Here is a 26915-nt window from a genome sequence, read left to right on the forward strand (position 1 = left end):
TTTATTTATGTATTATCACATAGCATTTAATTACATGTGTTCTGTGTATTAAATGAAGTTCACAAGGGTATTTTGTCTTCAAAAAGGGTCAGGGTTAGAAAAAACAAGAACTAAAAAATAAGTAAGCGTATTTACATTCAATACATTGTGAAATTGTGACACATACGTGACAGCTCTTACTTGTGTAAATAATGCTGTGTAAATGTCACCTGCAAACTGACTACGTTTTTTTTGGGGGGGGGGGTATACTAAATACAGTATTCTATTATAAAATACACATTTTATTCCAATTCATATCTAACATGAAAAAGACCCTAAATATTAAAAACGTACTTGTTATTTCTGTATATGATTTTCATAGCATTTAGAAAAAGGGATAGCAGATATTACTTATAATTGGTTTTAACCTTCATTGCATTTGATTGTAATACATCATAAGGTATTCGGATACAAAATGTATATCATGAAGGATGAAGGTGCTTCAAAGGGATTTCTGCATGTATGTATGTTATGGTTATGAGGTCATTCTCCACTGGCGCAGGCGCTTTCGGAAAAACCCGTTTCTTCTCAATATGTAGCAACTGCGCCGCTTGTTTGTAAGAGAGCCTCACAAATCGTAACTTTGATATTCACTAACTGGGTAATTGATCTACCTGACACTTAAGGACATTTGACTTGTATTCCCCTGTACATATACAAAGACGGATTAACGCTGTGAAGACCATTTCAACGCCGATGACCGTCAGTTGTGTTGTGGATACGATACTGAGGTAGGTCGCTGTCTGCCACCCGGCACCGCTCTGTTAGCTGTATCGTTAAGGGCCAATGCTAACTGCTAGCAAAGCCAGACCCCCAACGAACAGCACATATCACTATGTATTTAAAACGAATTTAACGTGATATACATATGGTGTGCTCCTCTTATACGAATAGTTACAATGACCCAGTCAGGGAGAGTATCATTTTAAAGTGCGTAGTCTCATGACAACAAACGAAGCGTTAGCGTTTGTAGCTTCATATGCTAACATGAAATTGAATGGGGGCAGCCAGGAGGTGCGTCTGGCTTTTTAGGCCATCGGCAAGGCCACTCTAGCTAACGTTAGCTGACTGGCTAGCAATGGCGCTATTTGTCAATGCCTGTTCAATTTCCAACCGGCGTCTTATGTATACGAAATGTTATCTTGTAATGTTAACCACTCAGGAATGGAAACCGGCCCTGGATATGGTAAATAAGTCAATATAGAGTAAACGCTATTCTTAATTGCTAACGGTTATGTTAATGGCAACATCTGATATGTGAAATGACTGTAGTGGCAGGCCAAATTGCTAACAGCGGGGCGTTAAATATTTTTAAAACACTTGACGTGAAAATCATTCATGCTTGGTTAAAGTTTCGCTGGTTAAAGATTAGCTTAATACAGCTAACTAGCTCTATGCTAGCTATGCTTATTAGCAAGCTAACAAAGAGCCGTTGCTCCTCCTTGCTTTGTATGCTCGATGTTGCCATTTCAAGTGGATTGGTGTCACTTATAAGACGGCGAAGAGATGGGTACGTAAGACGAGGTTTACGTAAATTAATTTACCCATTTAATTAAGTGTTAACGTCATTTTTAACAGGTATCAGGATGTTAATGCTGCTAACATTACTAGGGTTGGTTCTGACACCAGGTGCTGGTAATGGCCTCAACCAAGGCAGGTTATAGGTGACTAAGCAATTGGATTGCCAATGCACACCTGCATCTTTAAAGGACCATTATTGACGCATTACAAAATAGTCATGCTACATGCGCAAGCCTTTTGCATTTGCAGTTTAGATGATGGTATGTTTATATATTTGTGCTGATTTAAAGTACTGCTTCACGTTAACGACTTTAACGATGCACTTATAAGTTATTCAGACAATATTCAATGACCCCGTGAGTAGCGGTACTTTCTTTTTTAGTAGGCCTACTGGAGACGGGTTGTCAACTCTTTAATATGTATAACATTGGCATTTAGTGTGTCATTCTAAAGGGCTGTTGGATGCATTTGGGATGCGTGCCACATTAAATACTTATACGTGCTTCTTTAAATTGTATACTCAATACAACACGTAATGGCTTACTAAATAAATTAGTGCATATAACAATTGGGCACAGCTGTAAAATACATTGAAATTGCCCCTGTGAATGCAGGCATGTTCCTATGTCCTTGGGCAAGGCAGCAAATCTTATCCAAGGTGGAAAACCTATAGACAAATATATCTATGAACCAAAAGCAATTCACTAAATTATTCTTTGCACTGAACTTTGTAGTGTCTGTCAGCTGTTCTTTTGATGAAAGCAGTGTTATTAAACTTTATGTTTACAGTAAATTCTTCTTGTGAATACAGTTGCTTATCTTTTACAGGTCATGTTGTCATTTGACATAATGTTGGTTACTTTGTGAAATATTTCAGGCAACATTTTGTTTTCTTTTTTTCTCTTGCAGTGATACTGAACTGGAACGTATTCCGAGGGTCTGGCCTTCCTTCCTTTGGCTACAGTAGGAAGTTTGGGGCCTGTTGTGGGCTGTGCATGTTTGTTCCTCACCAGTGATTCCTTATGCTTGATAGAAGCTGCACCCTTACAGGATGGATGGTGTGGACTTAAAGAGACTTGTGTATCAACATCAGCACTCTGTGTTTTTCTGTGGTGTTCAATCTTTTACCATTTACAAGAGGACACCTCCCATCCTATACCCCCAATCTCTGCACTATATTTATAAAGACCGTCAATAAAAAAAGACAGCTGAAGGTAGAAGTTGTAAGACTTTCTATCTTTTTTCTTTTTAAAGCTCAGACCGATACTGCTTATATAGGCCTATATGGCGGAAATGGAAGTATCCTTATTTTAATTATTCCGTTAGTGTACCCCCTTACTTATAGTGTGGGTGGTGGGATGTCGGGAAAGCTAGACGACAAAATGGTGAAGTTCCTGGTTCCCCCTCAGAAGAGTGGAAATGGCCCCAGTTCTGGTTCAGATTCGATGGTGAGTGAGGGCCGGCCAACAGAAGTGAGACGCCGGCATCACACCATGGAGCGTGATCGTTGTAACCCCGAACACCGTTTTCTGCGCCGAAGTGTCATCAGTGATTCCAATGCTACAGCATTAGCTCTCCCTTTACCTAGCAAGATCCCCATCCCTGCACCTCAACGGGTTCAGCTACGAGAAATCCCCCCACAGCGGCAACTGGCAGCTGTTGCTGCTCATTTACTGCATGCTGAACCAAGTCCAGCTCAAAATGAGGAAACTGCTGTTCGTGGAAGAGAAGGAGTACAAGAAAAAGAAATAACCAAGGTGGATGTAGTGCCTTTGGAGCCTGTCATTGTACAAGATACCTGTGATGGAGAGGTGGTGGTAGCAGCCCGCTCCGCACCATGCTTAGGATCAGAATTGCCCAGACAAATAGAACCTGAAAGCACCAGTGAGGTGAAGGTACCACCTGAAGAAGAAGGGGAGGAAGAAGACAAGGAAACTGCCAAGGCACGAGCAGAGGCAGAGCAGAGAGAAGCTGAGAAGAAAGTGCAGGATGACATTGAAGAGGCAGAGACCAAAGCAGTGGGAACATCACCAGATGGACGCTTCTTAAAGTTTGATATAGAAATTGGACGGGGCTCCTTCAAGACTGTCTACAAGGGCTTGGACACTGAGACCACGGTGGAGGTTGCTTGGTGTGAGCTGCAGGTAAGACAATTGTATAACTTTAGTTAGTAATATAGTAGTAATAACAATAATAATAATAATCATTTATTTTATTAATAATTTTTACTTCATACCCTTATGGCTACTGCTTTCAGTTGCTCTCATTTGTGAATGTTTTTTGATTTGGTCACTTTTAGTATTGCATTTCTACTGCAATTATTATCGTCTCCTTTTTATTTAGGCTGTTTACATTCATCAAGCTTAAGCATAAGTGGCGTAGAGCCAAAACAATTTCCTTTCACACTGTTACCTGAGCTACAGCTTCTGTCATTTCCGCTGTGAGACACATGGCTAGCATTTCCTTTTTGATTGTTTCGCATGGCTTTTGTCATCAAAGGATAACTAAACTACTTCTCACTTTCCCAAATGTGCTTTTTGGTGCAGCGCCGTCCATATTTAATGACATGATTGTACTTATTATGATATAACTTCTTATGTTAAAAAGTTACAAAACTTATCAGGGCTTGTAACATTTATGTTTTTAACAATATGACCAAGTGATACATAACACTTTTATCACAGGAAATTGCCCTGGACTATATTCAAGGTTAGACTTTGTCTCATGGCACTAGAAGTGTTTAGAGTTTATTAAGTCATCATAACAATTTCCCATTAACAGATTTTAAAATTTAAAATGTTTGTGTTAATTTTTTAACACAAAAATTATGATTGAATTAAAGTCTTCCAGAGCTGCAAAATAACCATAACAGAAGGGTAAAAGTTAACTAAGCATATTATTGTCAGCATAAGGTGAGATTTAAATATCAGTATTACACCTTTTGAAGAAGTAAAATATCTGATCATCAGACATCAAAAATGTAAAACGTCAAACAAATAACGATGACATTTAGTGTTTAACATTTCCAATTTCCAGTACTTAATGTAGAACAGTAGAAATAATTGACTTAAATTATTATTTTTTGAACATGGAAGTATTGTTATCTTATCTTTAAAAGATATCTGTGGGACTATATACTTTAGTTAATTATCAAACTTGTTTCATTATTGATAATGAATAATATCTTTAAATACACATTTTTCCATCATTAGCTTTTTCATCTCTCTGATCAATAGTTTGTGATTTTCTTAAAATAGCCTGGGGGAAAAAATGTAGCCCTTGTGTCTGTCCAGTTAGATCAGCGACATGGCCCATAGAAAAGTTTGACCTCATTCACCACGTGCATGTTTGCTTTTGCTGTCACGCTTTCACCCTGTCATGAGACGCATAGGCCTTACACGGCAGAACATTCAGCCATAGCTACACAGGCACACTGGTTTCAGAACAATGTGAAGATTACAGACGCACGCCCCTCCCCCCTCACACAGACCAAATGACACGCATGCTCAGTGCATTCCTGCTCTGAATGCTTGTTAATGTTATGTGGGTCACATTCCTGAAAGAGGAATCTCCTGTGTGAAGTGCAGCAGGCCGGCCTGCCAAGGCTTGCTCCTAGAGTGTCTGTCCACCCCCGCCCTTTTAACTTCCTCACACTTTCCGGTGTTTCTGATTTGTAACCCCTATAAAGCAAAACTCAGTAACTATACCTATTCCTTTTAACCTCCATTAGTTATTATTATACTTTATGTTGAAACATTTAAACATATTTTTGGTCAACTTATTTTACAGTATCATCTTTTTGTCTATTTCACTCAAAGCAACAATGTAATTTTCCAACAAGAAGGACTATGAACACTTTTTGAAACTTCTATAGTTGCTATTTCAGTATACATTTGACTTTGATGGCAAGCGAGTAAATTGTTATATTTGAGGTAGATTTGAGATGGATGTTGGACCTTATTGCATTTGATTTCTTTATTATTAAGTCGTTATCTAATGATATGAATGTCACAAGTGCTAGATTACTAAAGGTGTTTAGGTTTTTCTGTTGATAAAGCTGTGGATCAGTAGATTGACTCAACCTTGTGGGACTAATTGTTATGTTAGGGGAAAGAAAAATAGACTTCGTCCCCTTGACGTCCTGGGAAATTGAAATGATCTCCCCCCTAATATGTGTGGTTTGTATGAAAAATATTTACCTTTTTATATATATTTGTTTGTCTTTGGAGGCTTACCTACATTTTGTGTGGGACTTAGCAGTGTCGGAAACCACTTTTATCGGGGGACTTATCCAATGCAAAGAGGTGATTTGTGGGAAATAACTTTGTTTTATGCACATAGAGGTCAATCCTGAAAGATGAAACTATAACCTGTTTCTCCGTAACGTTCATCTGTCAACTCAAGACTTTCGAGGCTAGAAACAGTTGAGCTGCACATGAGAAGCTGAAATCCCCTCTCACATGGTTGTTAAAGCGGTCCCATGATCACTCAAGTGTTACTGTTGCATTCCAGATTCATCTCGAGGCAATATTGAGTAAGGCGATATTAAAATACATGTTTTTTCATACAGTTTCAGTTTAGCTATATACTGATGTTGCCTTTACAAACATGCATATCATTAGAGCCATTTTCATTTAGGAACTTTTGAAAGAAATATAAATATATAGCTATTTTCTACTCTTCTAGATTGGTGCGTGAACAATGCAATCATTACATTATAAGATTCCACTGTTTAAGAAAGAAGTAAGGGCTAATATGGTTTATTTACTTATATATTTCGTGTTGATGCCAGAATCAGGGAGGCAGAAAGTAATCAGCATTATAGGCCTTACATCTATTTGTTCACTGGGAATTCAGTGTCAGCTGGAAGCAACAGCAGCACCTTTGCTTCTATGCTAATGGTCCAAGTCTAACAGGTTTTCCTTCATAGGACACTCTAACTCCATTGTCATCCCTAGTTTTACAGTTGTTCATTTTAATTAATTAGTTTTCAGGAACCATGGGGGCCTACAAAATAAATATGCCTCTGGCATGGCCTGGCTCTTGGCCATAACAAAAAGTGTGGAAAGGACAAGAAAATATGTTTAACCAAAACTAAACGGGAACCAAAACTAACATAAAGACAAAGCAAAAAGACTAAGCGACGTGGCTGCTCCGAGATCAGGTCCTCTGCCGGGAGAGAGATTGCGGGTCTCACTCAGGCCCTTTAACCCTCTGGTACCGGCCGCCAGGTGTCCTCAATCCCAGCTGATAGACCAAAGGGAGAACCTTAAAGGAACACACACACACAAGAGATAACAAAGCAGGGGTCGTCACACCACGATTCTCGATACCCACATTGCTGTAAAAAGATCTTGAAACAACTGTATTTATTCAAGCTATCACCAAAAACAACAGTATGCAAATAATAGAATATAGCTTGATGCATCATTATGAAACTCAATGCAACCATGCAATGGTTAAATACACTGTTATCTTAGTTATTTACCAAAAAGCATTGCGGTGCCCACCAGCTGTGAAAAGCCAAAGTTCACTAGCTCTCTTCCTGCAAAATTCAACATGGACTGTGGTTCAAAAAGTTGTTCCAGTTGTTTACTCTCTATTCTCAATATATAACCATAAGTGGAAATGAGGTACCAAATGTCATCAGTGTCACAAGAGCTTCAGTAGTAAAACAATATTTAACCATAAAAGTGTTGGACTGATTTACCAATGAACCCACTTTGCCTTCCCTAAAGCTATGCCTCAATCATAGCTTAAAGCTCTACTGTGTAAAGTTTGAATAAAATGGCCCTGGCCTATTCAGTCTTGAAGGCCATCTGTCCACAATTGTCTTAGGCGTCAACCCTTCTCACCCACCCATGAACCCACACAGTTTTTTCAAATCTCACGTTGCAGGCATGTCTGAACAATAAGTAGGTCACCACAGAGAGGAAGTCGAGGGAAAAAAGGAATTCATTTAAGAGCCTCCCCTTTCTTGCTCACTCATCCATTTTCAACCATGTCATCTTCCACTGGCTGCCTCCCAACCTCCTCCCCCCCCAATACTGGCTAAAGCCAAACGCAGAATGATATGGTAAAAATGCAGGCATCCTTTAGAAGCTATGGGAGGGGACGGATGGCATCCGCTAAGAGTGACACGCTTTATAGATGTTATTTAAAATAGTGACTCTTTTTGTGATAACGCAACATGGTTAGAAATCTAAAGTTTACCATAAACTATGGAATATTAATTGTTTATTTATAGAAACACATTTGAGAAATCTAATGTTCTATACATATTTGATTATATTCCACATATTCATGATCTATACATGTACTAGTGTGCATTTTCGCCAGACAAACACAGTCTGAAGCACCTTGCTTGAAAAAAAAGTATGCATTTATTGCAGCGTCTGATTACCACAAATCACCAAAATCACACATAACCTTTATTTTTATTTTTATTTTTATTTTTATTTTTATTTTAAATGGATAACTTGTTTTATTTTCTGTCACAGTCAAATCAGATGAGGAGTCATACTGGCAGATTGTGAAATGGCCTGGATCCATCATCTGCTGACAGTTTGACTGACAGTCACGGTGATCTCTGATCTTATTGTATTGTGTGTGTCATGGGAACACTGGGAACGTCTGTCCACAGTCATACTGCGCATTATGTGATAAGTAACTCACATTTAGGGTGGGACTGTTTAACATAGCTTCATGGCTTTCAGGCCCATCAGCCTTTACCATGATTTCAGCTGATGTTACCCAAAGAGCTTCATGTAGCCCTCAGCATAAACCTCAAAGCAGACTTCAGAGCAGAGACCTGACAGAGCCAACCCGTGGCATGATCACAGACTTTTTTTCACTGTCTATTTTAGGATTGCTGGGTTATTTATGAAGGCCTTTGCCTGGAAGCAGTATGTTCTGCTGTGCATTGGTTATACTGTAGTTATCTGGCATTGGATGTGTTTCACGTTGGCTGGATATGTGCAGGTTGTTGAGTTGTTCAGAAATAGGGTTGGCAATTATGATTGTTTAATTATGTTTTAAGTCTGATGAATGAACTATCTTCCACTGTAATGCATTACTTCAGAGAAAAACACTAAACAAAAGGTCAAACAAAAAAAGGAAGTTAATTATTTTGTTTGTTGTTATTCAAATGTACTCAGAATTGTTTATTAAGAGAATGCTTATATCTTCACAAAACACCATATTGCACTATGGCCCTTCCCTAGGTGTTATTCTGTGCCATATAGTTGGACCTTAACTCGGGCAGGGCAATACATCAAAGTTGATTTATTGCTGAACTGAATTTAGATAAGTGTTCTGCTGACTCTGCATAGATGGTTGAAAACAAAGTGTTGACTAGTTGGATTAAGAAGATTCTTCTTTTTCAAATTTTAAGTGTTTGAAAAGTAATTCTGCATCATTTTCACACTCATGTTACTTTTGTGACCGTGTATAATTTACACACACATTTGCGCAATGATATCGTTTCTATTCCCTCTTCCTCTGGCTTTTCAAAGACGCCACAAGGGCAGTATTTCACAGCTGTGAGTTATGATATTCAGGCAGTGGTGGTAACACAGCTATTTAGTGAGCTGACTCATGCCCACTCTGATTCAACTGCAGCTGCTAGTGTCCTCTGAGTGCCGGCCAGGTTAGGTTTCCTAATATATAGACATTTAAAGCCTCTCCCTCAAAATGGTATGTAGAATATGAGGACACTGTCCACTGTTGGAAAATATGGATAACAAATCTGTGAAAGCACCTTAAAGGTTTTAAAGTAATTCTTTAAGGCCAATTGTTGGGTTTTCAGCTAATTGTCAGACTCCTGTCAGTCAGGAAAACGTAGCCCAAACATTATTATGCCCATTGCTTTATTGGACATCTGATAGAGCCTAATTGATCATGAAGGAAGAGATGGCATGATACATGTATGCATCAAAGTTCTCTTGCCGAACAACAACAAAAGCTGCAATCTAAACTGCAACAGTCCAACAAGACACACATACTTATCTTACATTTCAGTATCTGTGGTTCTACCAAAAGTAATTTTAAAGTAAAAAAAAGTCTGGTGGATATTTGGCTTTTCAGAACAGGTCTGTGGATGTACCTGAGGCCTAGGCTCCACGGGAACGAAAACGGGTTGTATCCGCATATTTCTCTTGCGTATAGCCCTTTAAGCTACACGACGCCGTAACGGAACGGTAGAAACGGACCCTGCAAACGACAACGGGTCCAAAGGTGGATAGATCTGGGAACGGAGCGCTCTGGGGGGTCCAACGGGGCCGTGTGGTCGCCTATACGGTCATCCGTTTCTGATAATGACGACGCAATAGCCCCGCCTCTCCCCGCCTCTGCTGCTCACCCCTGCAAAAGTACACTGCACACTGAATTCAGATTATTTATCTTTATCTCGATATGGACATAAACGCGAGTGAAGTCTAATCTGACAGGACGGAGACACGCAGCTCCTCCCGCTGTGATGCAGCGGGAGCAAAACACACTTCAAGTCAGATCATCACCCTTAGCTATTTTAATTACCTCTCAAACTACCTAAACTAGTTATAAATATGTTTGTATTTACTGTCGAGTCATCATTACTGGATCAGCTGCTGCATGAGACAGACACTGACGCTGTCAGAAGAGAGGAAAAAGAGACAGGCTCTGTGTATTTTATTATTATATATCATTATATCGTCGTTATTCATTTGTTTTAAAGCTCAATAAATAACAAAGAAGACCTTTGACCGGCACTTTTATAATTTTGTCCGGAAGATTTAAACTTTAACACACGTTGACCGGCGAAAAACTCTGCCCAGTTCCCTCGGCCCCCACCGCGGAGAATAAACAGAAGTGCAGCCATGACAACCATTCTTCTTCGCTGCTTTTGTGGAGGAAGTTGCTGCTTTTGTGGAGGAAGTTACAGCGCCACGTACAGGCTCGGCATATGTACTGCAGCTTTTCCAGCGGTTGGATGTAAACGGAGCTGTCTCGTGTAGCAAGACACAATCCGGTGTATATTGCGTGTGGACGGAAGCTTTTTGGCGTTTGTGTTAATCCTATGCGTTTTGCCGTATGCGTTCCCGTGGAGCCTGGGCCTGAGTCTACCGTGCACAGTTATGGCGCATTTCCACTACACGGTCGGCCTCGGCCACACTCGGTACGGCTCGGTACGGCTTGGCCGCGTTGGGCCTTAACAGGGCCGACTCACTTCATGCTGCGCTTCCATTACAGTTTAGGAACTGGGGTAGTTACTATAGTAACGCAGTGTAGGCGGAGCCGTGACGTCATCTTCAATGAGAAATCCAGAAACACAACACAACCGTTAGCTGTTAGCACTCAGAGCTCACAGCTCCTTATATATGTTCAGAAACTCGACAAAAGTTAAACAAGTACACACCACAGACTGCCTGTGTCATGGTGAATACAGTCACTGCTTTATTTATGTCTGTATAGGCCGTTGTTGTGAGTGTGGACGGTCGGGGCATATACTGCGTTAGCTTAGCCAATCTCCATCTAGAAAAACACGAATTTTAAAAGGTTTTTCGCCTGCCGTCTGTCTGCAGACTTGACAAAGCATTAATTCATGGTTTTTACTAACCGGTATCAGTATGTTGTTACTTCGGCATCATTTTGAAACGTGTATTACAATTAAATCACGGTCAAATATGTCCATCTTGTTGTAGTTCTAGCCCTCTTGCCAGCGCTCCTCTCTCTAGTTTAGCATACTCAGCCCGACTCAGCCCTGTTTGGTGGCCCCGATAGAACCACAATTTTCTAGGGCCAGAAAAGAGGGGAAAAAGTGGCCCCGCGCCGTGCCGCGCCGGAACGAGGCCTAGTGGAAGCACAACCAAAAAAGGGGACGGCACGACACGGCACGCTTAAAGCGAGCTACGCGCTGCAATGGAAATGCGCCATGAGTGACATTAAAAGCAGGACATGGTACTGGCCACATTTTTCAAGTGACAGTCAAGGAGTGTGATGTGTGTCTTATGATAGCAAGATCATACATTCCTGGAGAGTTTTTACAGGCCCTTGGTCATGCATACTTTCATGTTGTAAGAGAGCTTTGTAACTAGTTTGTCCTGCATTATGCTAAGTAATGAACGGAAACATGTTAGATAGGCAGTGTGAATGAAACATCTGTTTTTATTCTATTTGCAGAAGCTAAATTAGGTGTCAGTTAAGCGTGACAATGTGTTGTCCCTCACCAGCTCTTTCCTGGCATTAGTCCGTTTCAGTGTCCTCCCTCTGCTCCTAAGAGTTAACCCTTTCTTATTGTTTCTGCTCTATGCTGCCACGAGACATTGAAAATAATCAAACCTCAAATCTCCAAAATACCTTCCACAGAGGCTGTAGCTGTTTCAGTTCTATCTTTTGCTGACACACAAAGTCTAATCCTCACTGCCCACTCACATACAGTACGGGCTGATTTCCTGGACAGCCTGGCCTATGGCCAGATCCCTGAGGGTTTAAAAGGAGGTATTTGGTTTCACTAGGCCTGTATAACTGGCCTGGCCTTGCTGCTCTATAGTCATGCATGCTGTTAGTGTAGGCCATGCCAGGAATTACTAATGCAAGTTGAGAAGGGCGGTTGTACACATTCCAGAAAGTTTTGTTAATATGCAGAGCCTTTCAAATGCATTATCGCCCACCTTATCTATGCATAGGTCAGTTTATGGTATGATCAATTCTGTTGGGCAACAACACTATCAGCGTTGCATATTTTATGCCATGATTCATTGACAAACCCGCCAGCTGCCAGACATTTGTTGACTCATCATGTATAGCTTTGTTTATAATACAGGCTGTGAGCGCACCATTAGCCTCATACTAGATAGTGATACAGTTGGTATCTAAAGGGCTGGGCCTTATATCAATGAAAAGATTGATTGTAGTCATTCGTACTTAATAATGAATAATGAATCACAGTTCTGTCTAAATTAACAGTCAGACCAAGCCAGAAATGACCTCACAATCATTCATCAGTTTACTTGTATTATAATGCTGTGATGAATATTTCCTGTAAAAATTCAAGCTGGTGGTTTTCCACATCTTACCACAATAACGCAATTTTAATGTATAGGGTGATTTTCTTCTGATTAGAATGATTCTTTATTTGTCATGTATTATACCAAGTAACCTATGTAAACCTACTTCGGATTGATGTAAACCCATCGAGATGAGTGTAGCTTGTGTTGAATAGTAAAACCATTTTTAATGAGCAGAGTTTTGGTTCAACAGGCCTGGTTTATTGTTTCGGATTATGACCTGTACTGTTTTAACCTTCTTTCATTCTCAGTCATGCTGTAGCTCTTTTTATCATTTTGGTTATCTTGGTGTTCAGGACAAAGCTAGACACAATTAATTTGGTTCAACGTAGTCTGCTAGAGAAACAGGACCACTTCCCTACACCCCCAACTATATGATTTTCTACTTCTGCAGTTTTGTGGGTGTAGAAGGAAATCTTAATGGCACCACCACAGGTTAGATTTGTAAAGGCCTTTTATTTACTTTGAGGCCTATAGATTTCCTTTAGATGTTCAAACCTGAAACATCAAGTTGATCTAGATTTTTAAATGATTTCTCATGAACAAGCACATTCTGATGCTACCTTAGTTAAACAGAAATATTGTATTGTATTGATAGTCTTCATCGTGCCATGACATTTGCACATAAATGTTTTTGTCATTAATGCATTTGTTAAAGTGACATCAGTCAGACATCAGTAAGTAATGTCTTTATCTTATAGTTATTATTTTTGTCTCCTGCAGGATCGTAAGCTTTCAAAGACGGAGAGGCAGCGCTTTAAGGAGGAAGCGGGGATGTTGAAGGGACTACAGCATCCCAACATTGTCCGTTTTTACGACTCCTGGGAGGGACCCTCGAAAGGCAGGAAGTGCATTGTACTGGTCACTGAACTCATGACTTCTGGCACACTCAAAACGTGAGTCTCAGAGTAGCTGGAGCCAGCAAACACATTAATACAGACCTCGTATATACATTAAACATTAGTGCTTTTCCATTTTTATACAAATGATCATCTTGACTATTATAAATATTCTGACCATTTGTCTAATATGTTAGAAAACCAAATATTTTACAGTAATCTATTATCGTTTTATAAGATGTCAATCAATATCTAATGTAGTGCTTTTTTGAAAGAATGTTACAGAAAATACTACATTTGCTAGCTTTATAAGTTCTGTTCTCCTCAGAGGATTTATGAAAGTTATGATCTATTCCCTTGTAGATATCTGAAGCGGTTCAAGGTGATGAAAATTAAAGTGCTGCGGAGCTGGTGTAGACAAATCCTCAAGGGCCTCCACTTCCTTCATACTCGGGCTCCCCCCATCATCCACAGGGACCTCAAGTGCGACAATATTTTCATCACAGGCCCAACAGGATCCGTCAAGATTGGAGACTTGGGGCTGGCCACTCTAAAGCGTGCATCATTTGCTAAGAGTGTTATAGGTACGAATACAAAGTAATTTATTTACTCTGGTACCTGTCCTGTTGTGGGACAGTACCTTTTCTAAGTTGATATAATGTTTGTATTGAAAATGATGTTTAAAATGGGTATTTCCCTGTGTCTTGTTTTCCTGACGATGTGGTTCAAAAACAGACCACAAGGTTTCAGCTGCCTCTCAAACCACAGCTCAAATGGAGGCCAAACTCAAAAGGCTTTCTCTCTTGAAACTCAAACAGTGACTATCAAGTTTGGTCATGTACAGAATATATCTGTTCTATGTTTCTCCAAAAAAAGAGAGTTTTTTTTCCAGGCACCTACTGAATGTAACCTGGCCAAGGCTAAAGGTATGGCCTTTGCTTCTGTCTAGACTGGTCTTTGTTCTGTGGTTTGGAAATATGTGGTCTGTTTGCCAGTTATACCTTATAATGTTTAACTTCTCTTTCTATGGCTTTGCCCCAACAGGTTTTTTTTTCTAGTGTTTGTCTCTTACTGTCTTTTAAAATTATTGCAGGGCAGCAGAATCTTTTTGATCCTTCTTTGTGTCCAGGGAACTCTCCCTACTTTCTCTCTGTCAGCCTTTTGTCTATATATTTTTTATTTTATTTTTCTTTCACATTCTTGGGTATGTTCTTAAAATGTAGGCTCTAGCCTCAGCTGTGCCCCATTCTGCTGTTTGGAATAGGGTACTGCTGGTCATTGAGTAAGTATGAACTTTTGTGCGCTGGTAAGTGTGACAGTGTGCTGTAACACACATCAATATCAAAACTATTACATTTAAATAAACCGTTTTTCTGTGTAAGACCTGATTTAAATGTAAAAGGATCTATTAATAAAACAAGGCCAATGTGCAAAGACACACTGCTGAGCATCGTAACTAGCTATGGGATTTGCTTCTCTCAACCTTCACCATAACAGTTTCCTCCTGCAGGTGAGGAAGAGACGGTAAGTCAGACTTCGAAAGGTGAGTGTAATGTAAAAGGAACATGTGGTTGTAAGGTAAGGTCTTGACAAAAGTTATTTCCACAGCTAGTCATATTTCTCTTACAGAGATCATTGGCATTCCATTGAATAAATTACACAGTATTTTGTCCTAGGTATTGTTCTTTTGGACATTGCAAACAACATTAATTTTGGCTAACTCGTGTGTTCCGCACATTGGCGACCTCAGTCACATTCTTACATCCCAACATGTTATGGTCTTACACAGACAAACACGTGCTTTCTTCTCTGCAGTCTAACTGAGCCCAGCCTCTCCCTCCTTTTTTGTTTTCTTTCTCTTTTTTGCTTTCCTCCCCCTTTTTATTTTATTTTTTCTCTTCCAACTTTCATCTCACAGGTTCTACTCCATGAGATATCAACAGGATGGTCACTCCTCTCATCCTGCTCTTCCTCAACCCCTCACGGGTTAGGGGAGCAGAGTGGCAATGGGTTGTGAGAAGCCCACTCAATCAGTAAGGGAGTTCGAGAGTTCTGAATAGTTGTTTTGATTTAAGGTACCCCTGAGTTCATGGCGCCTGAGATGTATGAGGAGAAGTACGACGAGTCAGTGGATGTGTATGCCTTTGGAATGTGCATGCTGGAGATGGCCACCTCAGAGTACCCTTACTCAGAGTGCCAGAACGCAGCACAGATCTACCGCAGAGTTACCAGCGTAAGTCTTCTTTTCAACCCTCCATGTCACCCCTCTGCCCTGCCCTCACTTCTCCCTTTGTGTCGAGAAGGCTAATGTCCCATTTGGAATGATTTTAAATGACCACAGACACCTCTTTATCAAGCTTACATTACATTTATATCCTCTACAATTGTTTTTCATTCCTTAAATTCAGTTTGTTCTTGTATATGATAGTTTATTTCTTAATATCTTATCTAAAGAACCCACAAACTTTGAAAACCTCTATGAGAAAACTGTTTCAACTAATCTTTCTTTGTCCTTTTACTGAATCATGGTGTATGCTGGTTAAGCACGTAGACTGAGACGTAGATGATTGATTAAAGGCTGAACCAGCATAATTCCTGCTAACAGTTAATGGTTCAGTCTTGTTATGATGACAGAGGGGCAGCAAATCTCAAAACAAACATGCTTTTTGGTCTTATTCATACACTTCATACTGACGTAGTCACTGACAAGTCACTAATATGATTCATACTCAATAACTAGTGCCTCACAGATAAAAAAAGTTTAACCTGTTCCAAGTTTGTGTACAAAATGGTCCTTGAAATCCATACCCATACCTTTAGTTTATCATTAACTGAAAGTATATATACTGAAGTTATTGCCACATGAACCTACAAAGGACCTTTTTCTATTTTCCCCACTGAAAACGATTGAGTTCTTCTGCTCTTTTGATGAGCCATAAATTGCTCGTATTGCAGAGCATCCAACACGGTTGACTCAGATGAGAAACAAAGAGCTCTTGTGGTGTTGAGCCTACATTTGGGTAGTGTCACATGCTCTAGCTTTACAGTAGTATTCCTTGGGGACATGAGCTCCTGTTTTTCCTGTTTTGATATTAAGCTCATCTGTTCAGCCAGTCCTCCATTTTCCTGTAGCACCATGTAGTTTCCTGTTGCTATTGGTTCAATACATCACCTCTCATTGACTGTCCTTTTATGAGTTATGCCATCCTTTCCCCACACAATCTGAATGTATTTAATATAGGGCTGTCAAGTTAACGCGTTAATAACGCGTTAACGCAAAAAAAAATTAACGCCACTAATTATTTTAACGCGATTAACGCATGTGTATTTTTTGTCCTCGGCCGCCCCGTAGTTTCAGAGCGCATCGAGTTTAAAATACCATCTACAAGCTGATGCTGACAGCCCGCTCCTGCTGCCCGCTTGTGGCAGACCACACTTCCACGCTCACTGGCAGGCCCGGACTGGCCATCGGGAGGACCGGGAGGGAGTGTGTATGTGTGGCGCGACTCGCGCGAGCGAGGCACACCTTACGTGTTGTTGTTAGCATCTGGTGCTAGCTAGCTGCGCTAACGGATATAAGGAGCTGTTTCAATGACATTTCGCCGACAACTGCGCCGAGCACTTGACTTTATGCAGGTAGCCAGACAGTGGGACATTGTACGAAAAGTCAGCGCACTCGGCACGGATAGTACGCGCTACATGATTGCAGCGTCCAGGCAGCACACGTTCGAGCATATATGCCTTGAGACACACACACACACACACACACACACACAGTATTATTGTATGAGAGAGGTTCCAGGTTGAATTGAGGCGAATATTTGTAATGTTCAGAGGTTGTTGTGTTTAATATTCATGAGAATATTTGTCATTGTTCAAATGATAATAAACATATAGAGCATATTTGTCCACTCGTATGTTGATAAGAGTATTAAAAACTTGAAAAATATCCCTCTAAGGTACATTTAGAACAGATACAAAATGTGCGATTATTTTGCGATTAATCGCGATTAACTATGGACAATCATGCGATTAAATATTTTAATCGACTGACGGCCCTAATTTAATACCACCCTATAGAAAGCATGCCATCCTTAACACATTATATGACATAAGTTTTTTTTAAAGCAACCCCTTCCACTTCATTCAATGGCCTTTTGACATTCATTTATAAGTTACACGTTTTATAAGAAAAGAAGGTTTATAATTCCCAGTCCTCTTGGAGATGATAAATACTTGTGTGCTAATTATATAGAGCCTCTGAGCTGTAAAGGAGATAAAGGTCATAAGAAAAAGATCATATGAGAAGAAGAACCATTCTCATTCAGGCTTCTGTGTTTCCTGTAGGGGGTGAAGCCAGGCAGCTTCGACAAGGTGGCCATTCCTGAAGTGAAGGAGATCATCGAGGGATGCATTCGCCAGAACAAGGACGAGAGGTCTGTATCTTCAGAGCATGTAACAGGAAGTCTAGCTCTCCAGGAAAACATATCTTTGCTCACGGTTTGTCTCCCTCTATTAAGGTATTCAATCAAGGACCTCCTGAACCATGCCTTCTTCCAGGAGGACACAGGTGTGCGTGTGGAATTGGCAGAAGAAGATGATGGAGAGATGGAGCTTATAAAGCTGTGGCTAAGAATTGAGGATGTAAAGAAACTCAAGGGGAAGTACAAAGATAACGAGGCCATTGAGTTTTCTTTCGACCTCCTCAAAGACGTCCCAGAGGATGTGGCTCAAGAAATGGTGAATTTAACTTTTAAAAAGTATAATCAGTCTTTTAAAAATGGGGTTTTAATATAATTTGTTTAAATGTTTAATGCCTAATTGTATGTCATGTCTTTGTGATGTAGGTTGAGTCTGGTTATGTGTGCGAAGGTGACCACAAGACCATTGCGAAGGCCATAAAGGACAGGTCGTCTCTAATCAGTCGCAAGAGAGCACAGCGGCAGCAGGTGTGTAAATGCTCACTATATAGTGCATTTAAAATGTTAATTATGTATATTTTATCCTGTTTACATGTTGTCAATTGGTGTTCTCTTAAGGCGTTTTAAAACATTTGCCACTGACTGTCTTGCAGGTCAGAGAAAATCAGGAGAAGAGAAGGATAGAGGAAGAGCAGCAGGGTCAGTTACCCCCTGCTCAGCCACCAGCCCAACTGCCAACAGAGGTGCCTCAGTCCCAGCCCGTGCCCCAGCCCGCTCCCTATGTCTCTCCACAACCAAACCCACTGATGGCCCCCCAACCTGCATCTCAGCAGAGCCTTCAGAGCTCCAACTATAACACTCCTCAATCCACCCAACTGGCCGGCATGGCGCAGGGTGTCCCTTTCATCCCCCAGTCAACGGGACAAGTCCCAGTTCATGTTCAGAGTGTGACCTCCATCCAGCCGGAGTCAGAGGAGCCTGAGGCGGACCAACACCATCAACAACAGCACACTGGAGGAGGTGAGTCTCAAAGATGATCAGATAATCCTGAAGCCACAATAATAAAACGTTTTCATTTTTAAAGGTTAGTGAATATTTTCATAAATTAACCTTCTTGTCCACCTCTCACAGCCATTCACATGGGAGACAGACTGTCCGGTTCCACCGTCCCCCCTGAGATCCAGCCCCCTCAGTCTGGAATATCCTACAGCAGCCCTCCCAGTCAGCATCTTCAGCCCCAGGTGTCACACCAACAGACACAAAATGACCAAACGCTTCAGCAGCCATTGTCAGTGGTGAGTCTAGTTAAGGAAAAAAATAGGACATCATGTTTGTCTGTTGAAGAGAATTAGATAATGTGCCTCTCAGAATTAAGTATACATTCTAATCCTGTGTCTAACCTAATGGGCTCTTTATATTTATACTTCTGAGCTTACATTTTCCCCTCCAGCTACACGTTTTTCGTCTTGGATTTTGCTTATTTATCTTTACCACGTTGTTTTCTCTGTGTGACTTCAGGTTCAAACCCAGATGCCAGTGGTCCACCCTGAAGTTGTTCCTGTAGTTCCCGGCAGCCAGTCGGTTCCCGTGGCTCCTCAGCAGGTAAATGTTGAACTGCATGTCTTTAAAGTGTAACTTCACGCCAACAAGCTTTGTTTTACTGACCGCTAGCTAAAAGTTTCAAATCTGTTGCAACTAACAACAAACGTATTGTACATGTCAGGCTGTACTGAACGCTCCCTGAGTACACTTGTATATCACTGCAGCCGGTGCACTTCAACCTCTCAAGGTCAGCAAAGCACTTCAGAGGCTGTTTAGACCTTTTAAAGCTTATATTCTCAGTTTTTTTTATTGAAAGCAGGTCTGTTCTGAATCCCCGGTTGTCCAGACTCTCATGTTTTTTTCCCCCGTAGTTTTCTTTTTATTCTCCAGTTTTCCACTCTTACCCTGTGTTATGTTTTGTTTCTTATAGTACGGAGTTTACTACCAACCATCGCTTCCCCCTCAGGTAGATAAAATGTCCCATTTTTCTGTTCCTTGGTAATACACCCAAAGCCTATCTGAGGGAAATAAAAAAAACATATTTTCTATATTTTCACAGGTGCTGGTTAGTTTTGACTTACTTGTAGTAGGCATTTCCAAACAGAATTCAGTATCCAAACACAAATGTTATCTTAGCTAACAAAATGTGGAACATGGTGGTCATGTACATGCTTCTATAAACACGGGAGAGTTCACAATGTTCACTGATGAATATCTTGACAGGCCACACTGTCAAATAGATCAATGTTCTGCAGCTATGTTGACAAACAGGTAAGTGTGGGTTTGGAATAGAGCCAAAGTCAACCTCTGTAAAAGGTTCAGGTTTAGTGCCAGAGTTTTCTACAATGAAAGTGGGTCAGCTTTTATCACAACATCAGGACACTTTGATTATATTCTTGTTTCTGACATCTTTTCCCTTTTTACTCTCATAGATTCCGACCCAACAAGTGGTGATACCCCCATCTTCTCAGACATCCTCACCCCAACAGCAGCAGCAGCCAGAAAGCAGCGCTACTCTCTTGAGCTCCACTCTACCACAGGCTGGAGTTCAGCAGCTACAGGTGAAACACACCTCCCATGCTCAGGCTAAGCATTTATCATACCCTGACATATCGCTTTGCCATACCAAAGTATGGATTTCATGCTACCCATTTTTATGTTTGCATTTTTTCTAAATCTTTTTTTTTCTTTTCTCTGGACACTCAACTCTCATTACCATGGGTGTCCCCTTTTTTCTTCCACTCTTCCCCTCTGCATGCTGCTCATTCCTGCATGACTTTTAGTCTTGGGTCAATGATCCAAGTCCTATCCTGTCACCTCCACTCAACGCAGAGCACCTTTACTTCCTCTATCAGGCCTCTTGCCTCTCTGTTCTGCAGGTACTCTACAGAGCAAAACAACAGAAGTTGTGTGGGTGGGTGTATGTGGGTCAGGTGTGAAGTATTTGGTTCCTGTTCTGTAAAATGTGTACATTTATCCTTCAAAAGACTACATAGAATTTAATAATATAAAAAAAAAACACATAATCCTTGTCACTTTTATTATAGAGAACCAACATATGATTAACGTAATTTCTATATGTTTTTTCAACCCACATCTACAAGACCCCAGACCACAATTTCTACTCAAAAGTGAAAAACATAGAATAGTGTTGGGAATTCGCAAAAACATTTTCACATCATTCTGTTCTAAAAACAGCTTTTTTTTTAAGCTATAAATCCTCCATGAAATCAGTAACCCCAGTAGATGTGTCTGCCTGTAATAAATATTAGACATTGTATCACAGAAAGCGCAGTATTTTAATTACCTACAGGGCTGGAGTAGTAATTAATAGAACAGCAGTACCTTGTTTAGACGTTATTAATGTCCATATAAGCACAGCAGAGAAAAATGGCCACATTCTGAAGGAAATGAAAACTCCATTACACAGCAATATTTACACAGTGCCTGAGAGCTGAATAATGGCGTCGCTTGTTGTACCCAGACACGTTTCATCCGGTTCAACTGCTCCACCTCGTGGATGGTCTGGTTTCCATAATCCCTTTCATGTGGATAGTTTATCACCATAAATGACCAAAATAACAATGGAATGAATTTAAATTATATAAAAAGGATCATGGGTTTATGGTCCTAAAATAGAGTAATGCACAAGCAATGGGACTTGTGTTGATATTTGCTTTTGACATGAAGTGTTTGATTAATAACAGTCTTCTGTGTTTCAGGCCCCTGTGAGTGTTGCTCAGCCAGCCCCAGTGGAGCCAGGATCCTCTGCTCTGGTGCCTCCATCTGTAGAAAGGTGAGGAGAATGTTATTGTCAAAGGTTTCACTAGCACCGCACATTGTGTCTGTTCTCTCTCTAACAGATCCATTTCTCTTTCAGTTGCCTTTCGGATGCAGCTTCAGGTCTTAGTGACGGCAATGAGGGAGGCTCTACATCAGGAGGCCGCCATGAGGGCCGCTCACTGAAGCGTCACCAGCGGCGATCAGTACGCAGCCGCTCCCGCCATGAGAAGACTGGGAAGGCCAAGCTCAATGTTCTCAGTGTATGTATCTGAACTGATGAGTTCATTTAAATCCTGTCTTATGGTCTTTGTCATTCAAACTGTTTTAACCTGGACAAATGTTTTGCAGATCTCAAATGTGGGAGACAGAGTAGCTGAGTGCCAGCTGGAAACACACAACAGGAAGATGGTGACCTTTAAATTCGACCTTGATGGTGATAACCCGGAGGAGATTGCACAGATCATGGTAGACAAAACATTTTAACTTTCAGATTGTGTTTGTTACAATAAATATATTATTTAAAATTGTAATACCCATTAGATAGAGTATCCCTTGAATTTGTAACTGAGGAAGAAAATCCACTGAACAGAAAGCTAGTGAAAAAGGACACGTACAACTAATGTTAAATATTTACTGCATCAACCAACACATTTTACACCAATTTTTGAAATGTTCTCTCCGTATATGTAGTTTTGGTCATTTTAGTTTAACTTCTTTTGCTTTTTGTTTCAGGTTGAGAGTGAATTTATTTTGGAGAATGAGCGGGAGTCCTTCGTTGAGCAGGTCCGTGAAGTCATAGAAATGGCCGATGAGAAAGGAGAGGGCATGAAGGAAGGCTTCCCTCAGGTATTTCTTTACTTCACATCACCTTGTTAGCCAAATATACATTTTGAGGAATTTAAAATGTAATCCTGCTGAACCTGACAATTGAAATGTATGCTTTTATCTCTTTGCAGATGATTGATCTCCAAAAACTGCCTGAGCTGTCTATTCCTATGCTGCCAGGTAAACTCCATTGAGCCAGAAATACTGTAATTATTTATTTTAATGAAGTCCAACTCCTGTCTTACAATCTTCCTCTCTTTAAATTACTCTCAGGCATTTCCCCCATGACTACAGCGCAGGTGGTGCATTCGGCAGGTCGGAGGTTCATAGTCAGCCCAGTGCCCGAGTCTCGTCTTAGAGAACAGTTTTTTGGCGGTACTTCGTCTAATACCTCCTTTGGAGATGAACCAGGTGAGAGAAAGTTCATTCTCTGTAGAATCAAACTGTCCCCACTGTTTGGTTTTAACTATAAAAAATGTTTGACACTGCATGAAAATACTGATTAAAAGTAAAAAAGAAAAAGTGTCAAGGCGCTGTTGGTGTTATACCCTAACTGAAAACAAAACCTTGGCAGATACATGTTTTTTGAAAAATATGAATATACTTGACATTTCTTTTCTAGCTCCCTCTCTGCCACTGGGCCTGTCTCTGTCCGCTCCATCTGGGACTTTGCAGCAGGCTTTCAGTATAATGAAGCAGGTTCGTCTGGAGAGAGGCAGCACCCTGGATCCCTCTGAGCAGGAAGCAGGCCCTGTCCCGGCCCCTGAGGCAGGACCCGGCCCCCACTCTAACACTAGCCTCGCTCCTTCAGAGGCTGTAGCTCTGCCTCTGACATCCACTGCAACATCCTCACCATCCCCCCCAACTGGGAGGGTTTCCCCTCCACCTGCAGTCACTCAGTCCCAAAGCCCCGCCCCCGTCACCAGTGATCCCAGTCCCCCTGCTCAGTCAGCCCATGAAGCAGCCCCCCCACAGCTTCCACCAGCTGCCAATATCCCCCCCACACCTTCCAGCGTCTCCCCTCCATCAGTGCAGACCTCCGTCCCTGCAGGCCCCGGGCCCCCGAGCAGCGCCTCGGTCCCGTCTATCGCCAGTGTTTCATCCAGTAGTCCTGTCTCTGTCCCTGCTTCAGAGCAGCAGCCTTTTAACGGCGCTGCATCGTCCTCCCAGCCTGTGAATTCGTCCATCCCTGCATCACAGTCTCAGCCCGTCCCCGTTTCTGCTCAGCCCGTGGAGCCAGAGGGAGCTGATCTCCAGAACAAAACGGCTGGCAGAGATGATATCCAGGCGCTGGATAAAAAGCTCCGGTCCCTCTTCAAAGATCAGAGCTCTGCGTCAGTGGATCAGAACACCGGCACCTCTTCTCCTCCCACTGGGACTGCTTCCCCTCCCCCCGGAGCCGCCCTGGTGCCCCCTTCAAACCTCCCCCTCTCCTCTGGAGGGCAGAGTGTCCTGGGCCTGACCACCACCCCGGGTATTACCCCAGCAGGACAGACCCCTTCAACTAAGTCAAGGGCACATGTAAGTGAAAACTGCAGCATACAAGAATGTATCTAAAATGCTGCTTATTGCAACAACAAAAAACTGTTTGACTAATTTCCTTTTTTGTTTTATTTTAAAGACTTTACCTACTGGTTTTGACCAAGCTGCTACACCTCCATCTGAACTTGTACCTCCATTTCCTGGACCAAATCAGGTGAAGTTAAATTTGTTTCATTTACACTACCTGTTCTACTATCAGGCTTTTGTCGTGTAGATGTACATATGCAATACTTAGATGGTCCCTTATACCCCGTTTGTTTGTCTCCACAGTCTCAGAAACCCCTGGGTAATTTAGACGCCCAGTTGAGGAGAGCTCTGAGCCCGGAGACCGTTCAGGGAGGCAGCAGAGCGCAGTCTCCAGCAGCAGCTTTCACTCTGGGGCGCTTCCAGGTACGTTTCAGTCACGGCTTTAAAAGTATCCGGTCAGTTCAGTTTAAAACAGCTAAACCTTGTGCTCGGTATACTCAAATGTTTCCCTCTCCTCTTCTCCAGGTGTCTGTTGCTACTGATGGTTCGTCCAGCATCGTTTCCTCTTCTTCCCTCACGCCGTCCTCTACCTCTTCCTCTTCTTCTTCCTCTTCCTCCTCTTCCTCCCCCTCTAGTCCAGAAAATACCCTCCACCGGTCATCCGCTCTGTCCAGAGGGGTTTGTGAAACTGACTCTGGAAATCGAGCCTCTCCTCTCTCCGCTGATGCTGCCAGTCAGCCCACTACCATTGGCCGCTTCCAGGTGTCTACAAGCACCAACGCCACGACTGGGACAACCACTGGCTCCAAAGTGGGACGTTTTTCAGTCACAGGTACATACCAGGTTCAAATTCAGCTAGCTTTGATACAGGGTAGCCAACACGGTCCGCAGGGGCAACGTGAGTCGTAAGAGGAGTAAAAGTAGCCCCCGACTTGTTTTATTTTTTTTAAGTAGCTCTCATCCTAAAAAAGGTTGGAGACCCCTGGATTATTGTAATTCCCTCCTTGCACAGGATTTATATCAAACAGTGTCCTTCTATATGATACTTGAATAAGTACAAAACTGATGCTTCATACGTTCTGAAAAGTCCATCTCAATGCTAACACTTCCCCTGAGCTAGCTTGATGAACCATAATAAGGGTTTTAAAAATGGATCATCCTATTATCACAGCTGTCCTTTAGTCCCCTTTGATCATTGAATATGATATAAGTTGTGTGATGTCCTCTGAGATGTCTTTATAAAAAGCAAAGCACTCTGCCTCATTCAGTATTTTTAAACGTATGCTATTGGCGGAGGACGCAGTGGGAATGACTATTTAGAGCTTTGATAGCATTTGCAAGCTCAGTAGACTTATCCAGCTACTGAATTTAAACATCCATTATGTTTAAACAACATCAGATGATAATCCTTGTATGTGGATGAACATTTAACAAAACAAATGTTCTTCCTGTGCACAGATTACAGATGTTTAGGGTTCATTTTTAAATCATGTGAGCTCCCAGGTCAACATATTCTACCTTTTTTTAAATGTGTTATGTGTTTGTTTTCTCCCAGTCACCCATGGCTCCAGTCTGCAGAACGGTCCCTCATCGTCAACGTCTGATCCTCAAAACTCACACACCCACTACAGCAGTGACAATGATGATGACTCTGAGAAAGAGGATGAAGCTCTGCACAAAGAAATAAGCCGTCTCAGAGAAAAGTATGTCACATGTACACAATGATACTTCAAACTACCTTTATTTCCTCTTACACACTTATTGCAGAAGTCTGTCTGTATTTGAGTTTTTCACAGCTCAATACAAATATTTGAACATGACTATGTCTTCTTTGGCTCACAGACACATGACGGAGATCCAGATATTGCAGAGTCGTCAGAAAGAGGAGGTGGAAGCCCTGTTCACAAAGATGGGAAAACCTGCTCCTTCTTCAGTCTTCTCCCCTGCTGTGGCCATGGCTGGAGGTCGACGGCGGCTCAAGAGCAGAAGCCACAAATCGTCTCGCGGTAGTGGACAGCCCAGCCCCGTGCACTCAGGTCAGGACAGTGAACTGTTATACTCACTTTGATGTCTGTCCAGCAATCAGTCACTGAAGCTGTTAAACTGCTCTATTCCTGGGTAAATATTGACATGCCTCTGTGTATCATGTTTGTAAACAGCCTCCGCTCCGAGTCATCACAGTTCAGGGTCCCCTCCGAAGCAAAGTTCAGCCTCGGCAACAGAGGCCTCGGAGACGGCAGCAGAGGCCTCTCAAGCAGCTAACGCGGCGGTGTCCATAAAGCAGCTCAGAACCTCTCCATCCATGCCCAGCCTCAGCAGTTGCTCCACAGGTAAGTGAAAGCACTTAGTGTGTTCACAGAGAGCTACTTGAATTGATTTTCTAGATTAAATCTCACCTCTCTTCTTGTTTACCAGGATCAAGTGGGAGCGGCTCAACAAATGGTTCAGGCCCCTGCCAAAACCACTCTGCTTCTCTGACCCAGACGGTCGGATCCTCTTCCTCTTCCTCTCAAACTCAGAAGGGCAAGGGCACCTTCACGGATGACCTGCACCAGCTGGTGGATAACTGGGCGAGGGACGCCATCAGCCTGTCTCAGTGCAAGAGAGGTCCTAAAGCTGGAGCAGCGGCACCTCTGGGACACGATGTAGGCATTCACTACTTTATTATAATGTTTCAATCCATCATTGGAGCTCTGATAAGATATGATGTCATGGTTCATATGGGTCTTTGGGGGTTCACATAAAGGACATTGGTCATTGAAAGAAAAGCAGAGAAATGTTCGAAAACAAAAAGTTCTTTATATATATTTTTTACTTAAAGTAAGTTAGGAAATAGTCTACTTTAGGATGTCTACTTATGTGTATCCTGTAGTTGTGTTTCACTCGTGACC

The 26915-nt window shown here is 41.7% G+C and overlaps 1 protein-coding gene across 3 annotated transcripts in view; it reads left to right on the top strand.

Moving 5' to 3' along the window:
* The first annotated feature begins 557 nt into the window (after positions 1–557).
* The window catches only part of LOC117491801 (serine/threonine-protein kinase WNK1-like), a 29606-nt gene continuing 3248 nt past the window's right edge, over positions 558–26915 (top strand). The window contains exons 1-27 of one of the 3 annotated variants that reach the window (XM_034141895.1): positions 558–770; positions 2470–3704; positions 13329–13501; positions 13808–14028; positions 15520–15677; positions 17792–17880; positions 17965–18184; positions 18292–18393; positions 18519–18885; positions 18997–19160; positions 19384–19467; positions 19838–19873; positions 20340–20468; positions 21630–21703; positions 21788–21950; positions 22039–22155; positions 22423–22536; positions 22647–22695; positions 22789–22926; positions 23138–24036; positions 24137–24211; positions 24328–24447; positions 24550–24856; positions 25580–25727; positions 25867–26060; positions 26184–26354; positions 26440–26669. In XM_034141895.1, coding sequence (XP_033997786.1) covers positions 2919–3704; positions 13329–13501; positions 13808–14028; positions 15520–15677; positions 17792–17880; positions 17965–18184; positions 18292–18393; positions 18519–18885; positions 18997–19160; positions 19384–19467; positions 19838–19873; positions 20340–20468; positions 21630–21703; positions 21788–21950; positions 22039–22155; positions 22423–22536; positions 22647–22695; positions 22789–22926; positions 23138–24036; positions 24137–24211; positions 24328–24447; positions 24550–24856; positions 25580–25727; positions 25867–26060; positions 26184–26354; positions 26440–26669 — 5328 coding nt within the window. In that variant the 5' untranslated portion in view covers positions 558–770; positions 2470–2918. Of the gene's footprint in view, positions 771–1461; positions 1550–2469; positions 3705–13328; positions 13502–13807; positions 14029–15519; positions 15678–17791; positions 17881–17964; positions 18185–18291; positions 18394–18518; positions 18886–18996; positions 19161–19383; positions 19468–19837; positions 19874–20339; positions 20469–21629; positions 21704–21787; positions 21951–22038; positions 22156–22422; positions 22537–22646; positions 22696–22788; positions 22927–23137; positions 24037–24136; positions 24212–24327; positions 24448–24549; positions 24857–25579; positions 25728–25866; positions 26061–26183; positions 26355–26439; positions 26670–26915 lie in introns of those variants that run through there. The other 2 variants (XM_034141896.1, XM_034141897.1) reach the window with 2 other exon arrangements.

This window comes from Trematomus bernacchii, unplaced genomic scaffold (genome assembly GCF_902827165.1).
Source record: "Trematomus bernacchii unplaced genomic scaffold, fTreBer1.1, whole genome shotgun sequence".
In the NCBI taxonomy this organism is placed as follows: Eukaryota; Metazoa; Chordata; class Actinopteri; order Perciformes; family Nototheniidae; genus Trematomus; species Trematomus bernacchii.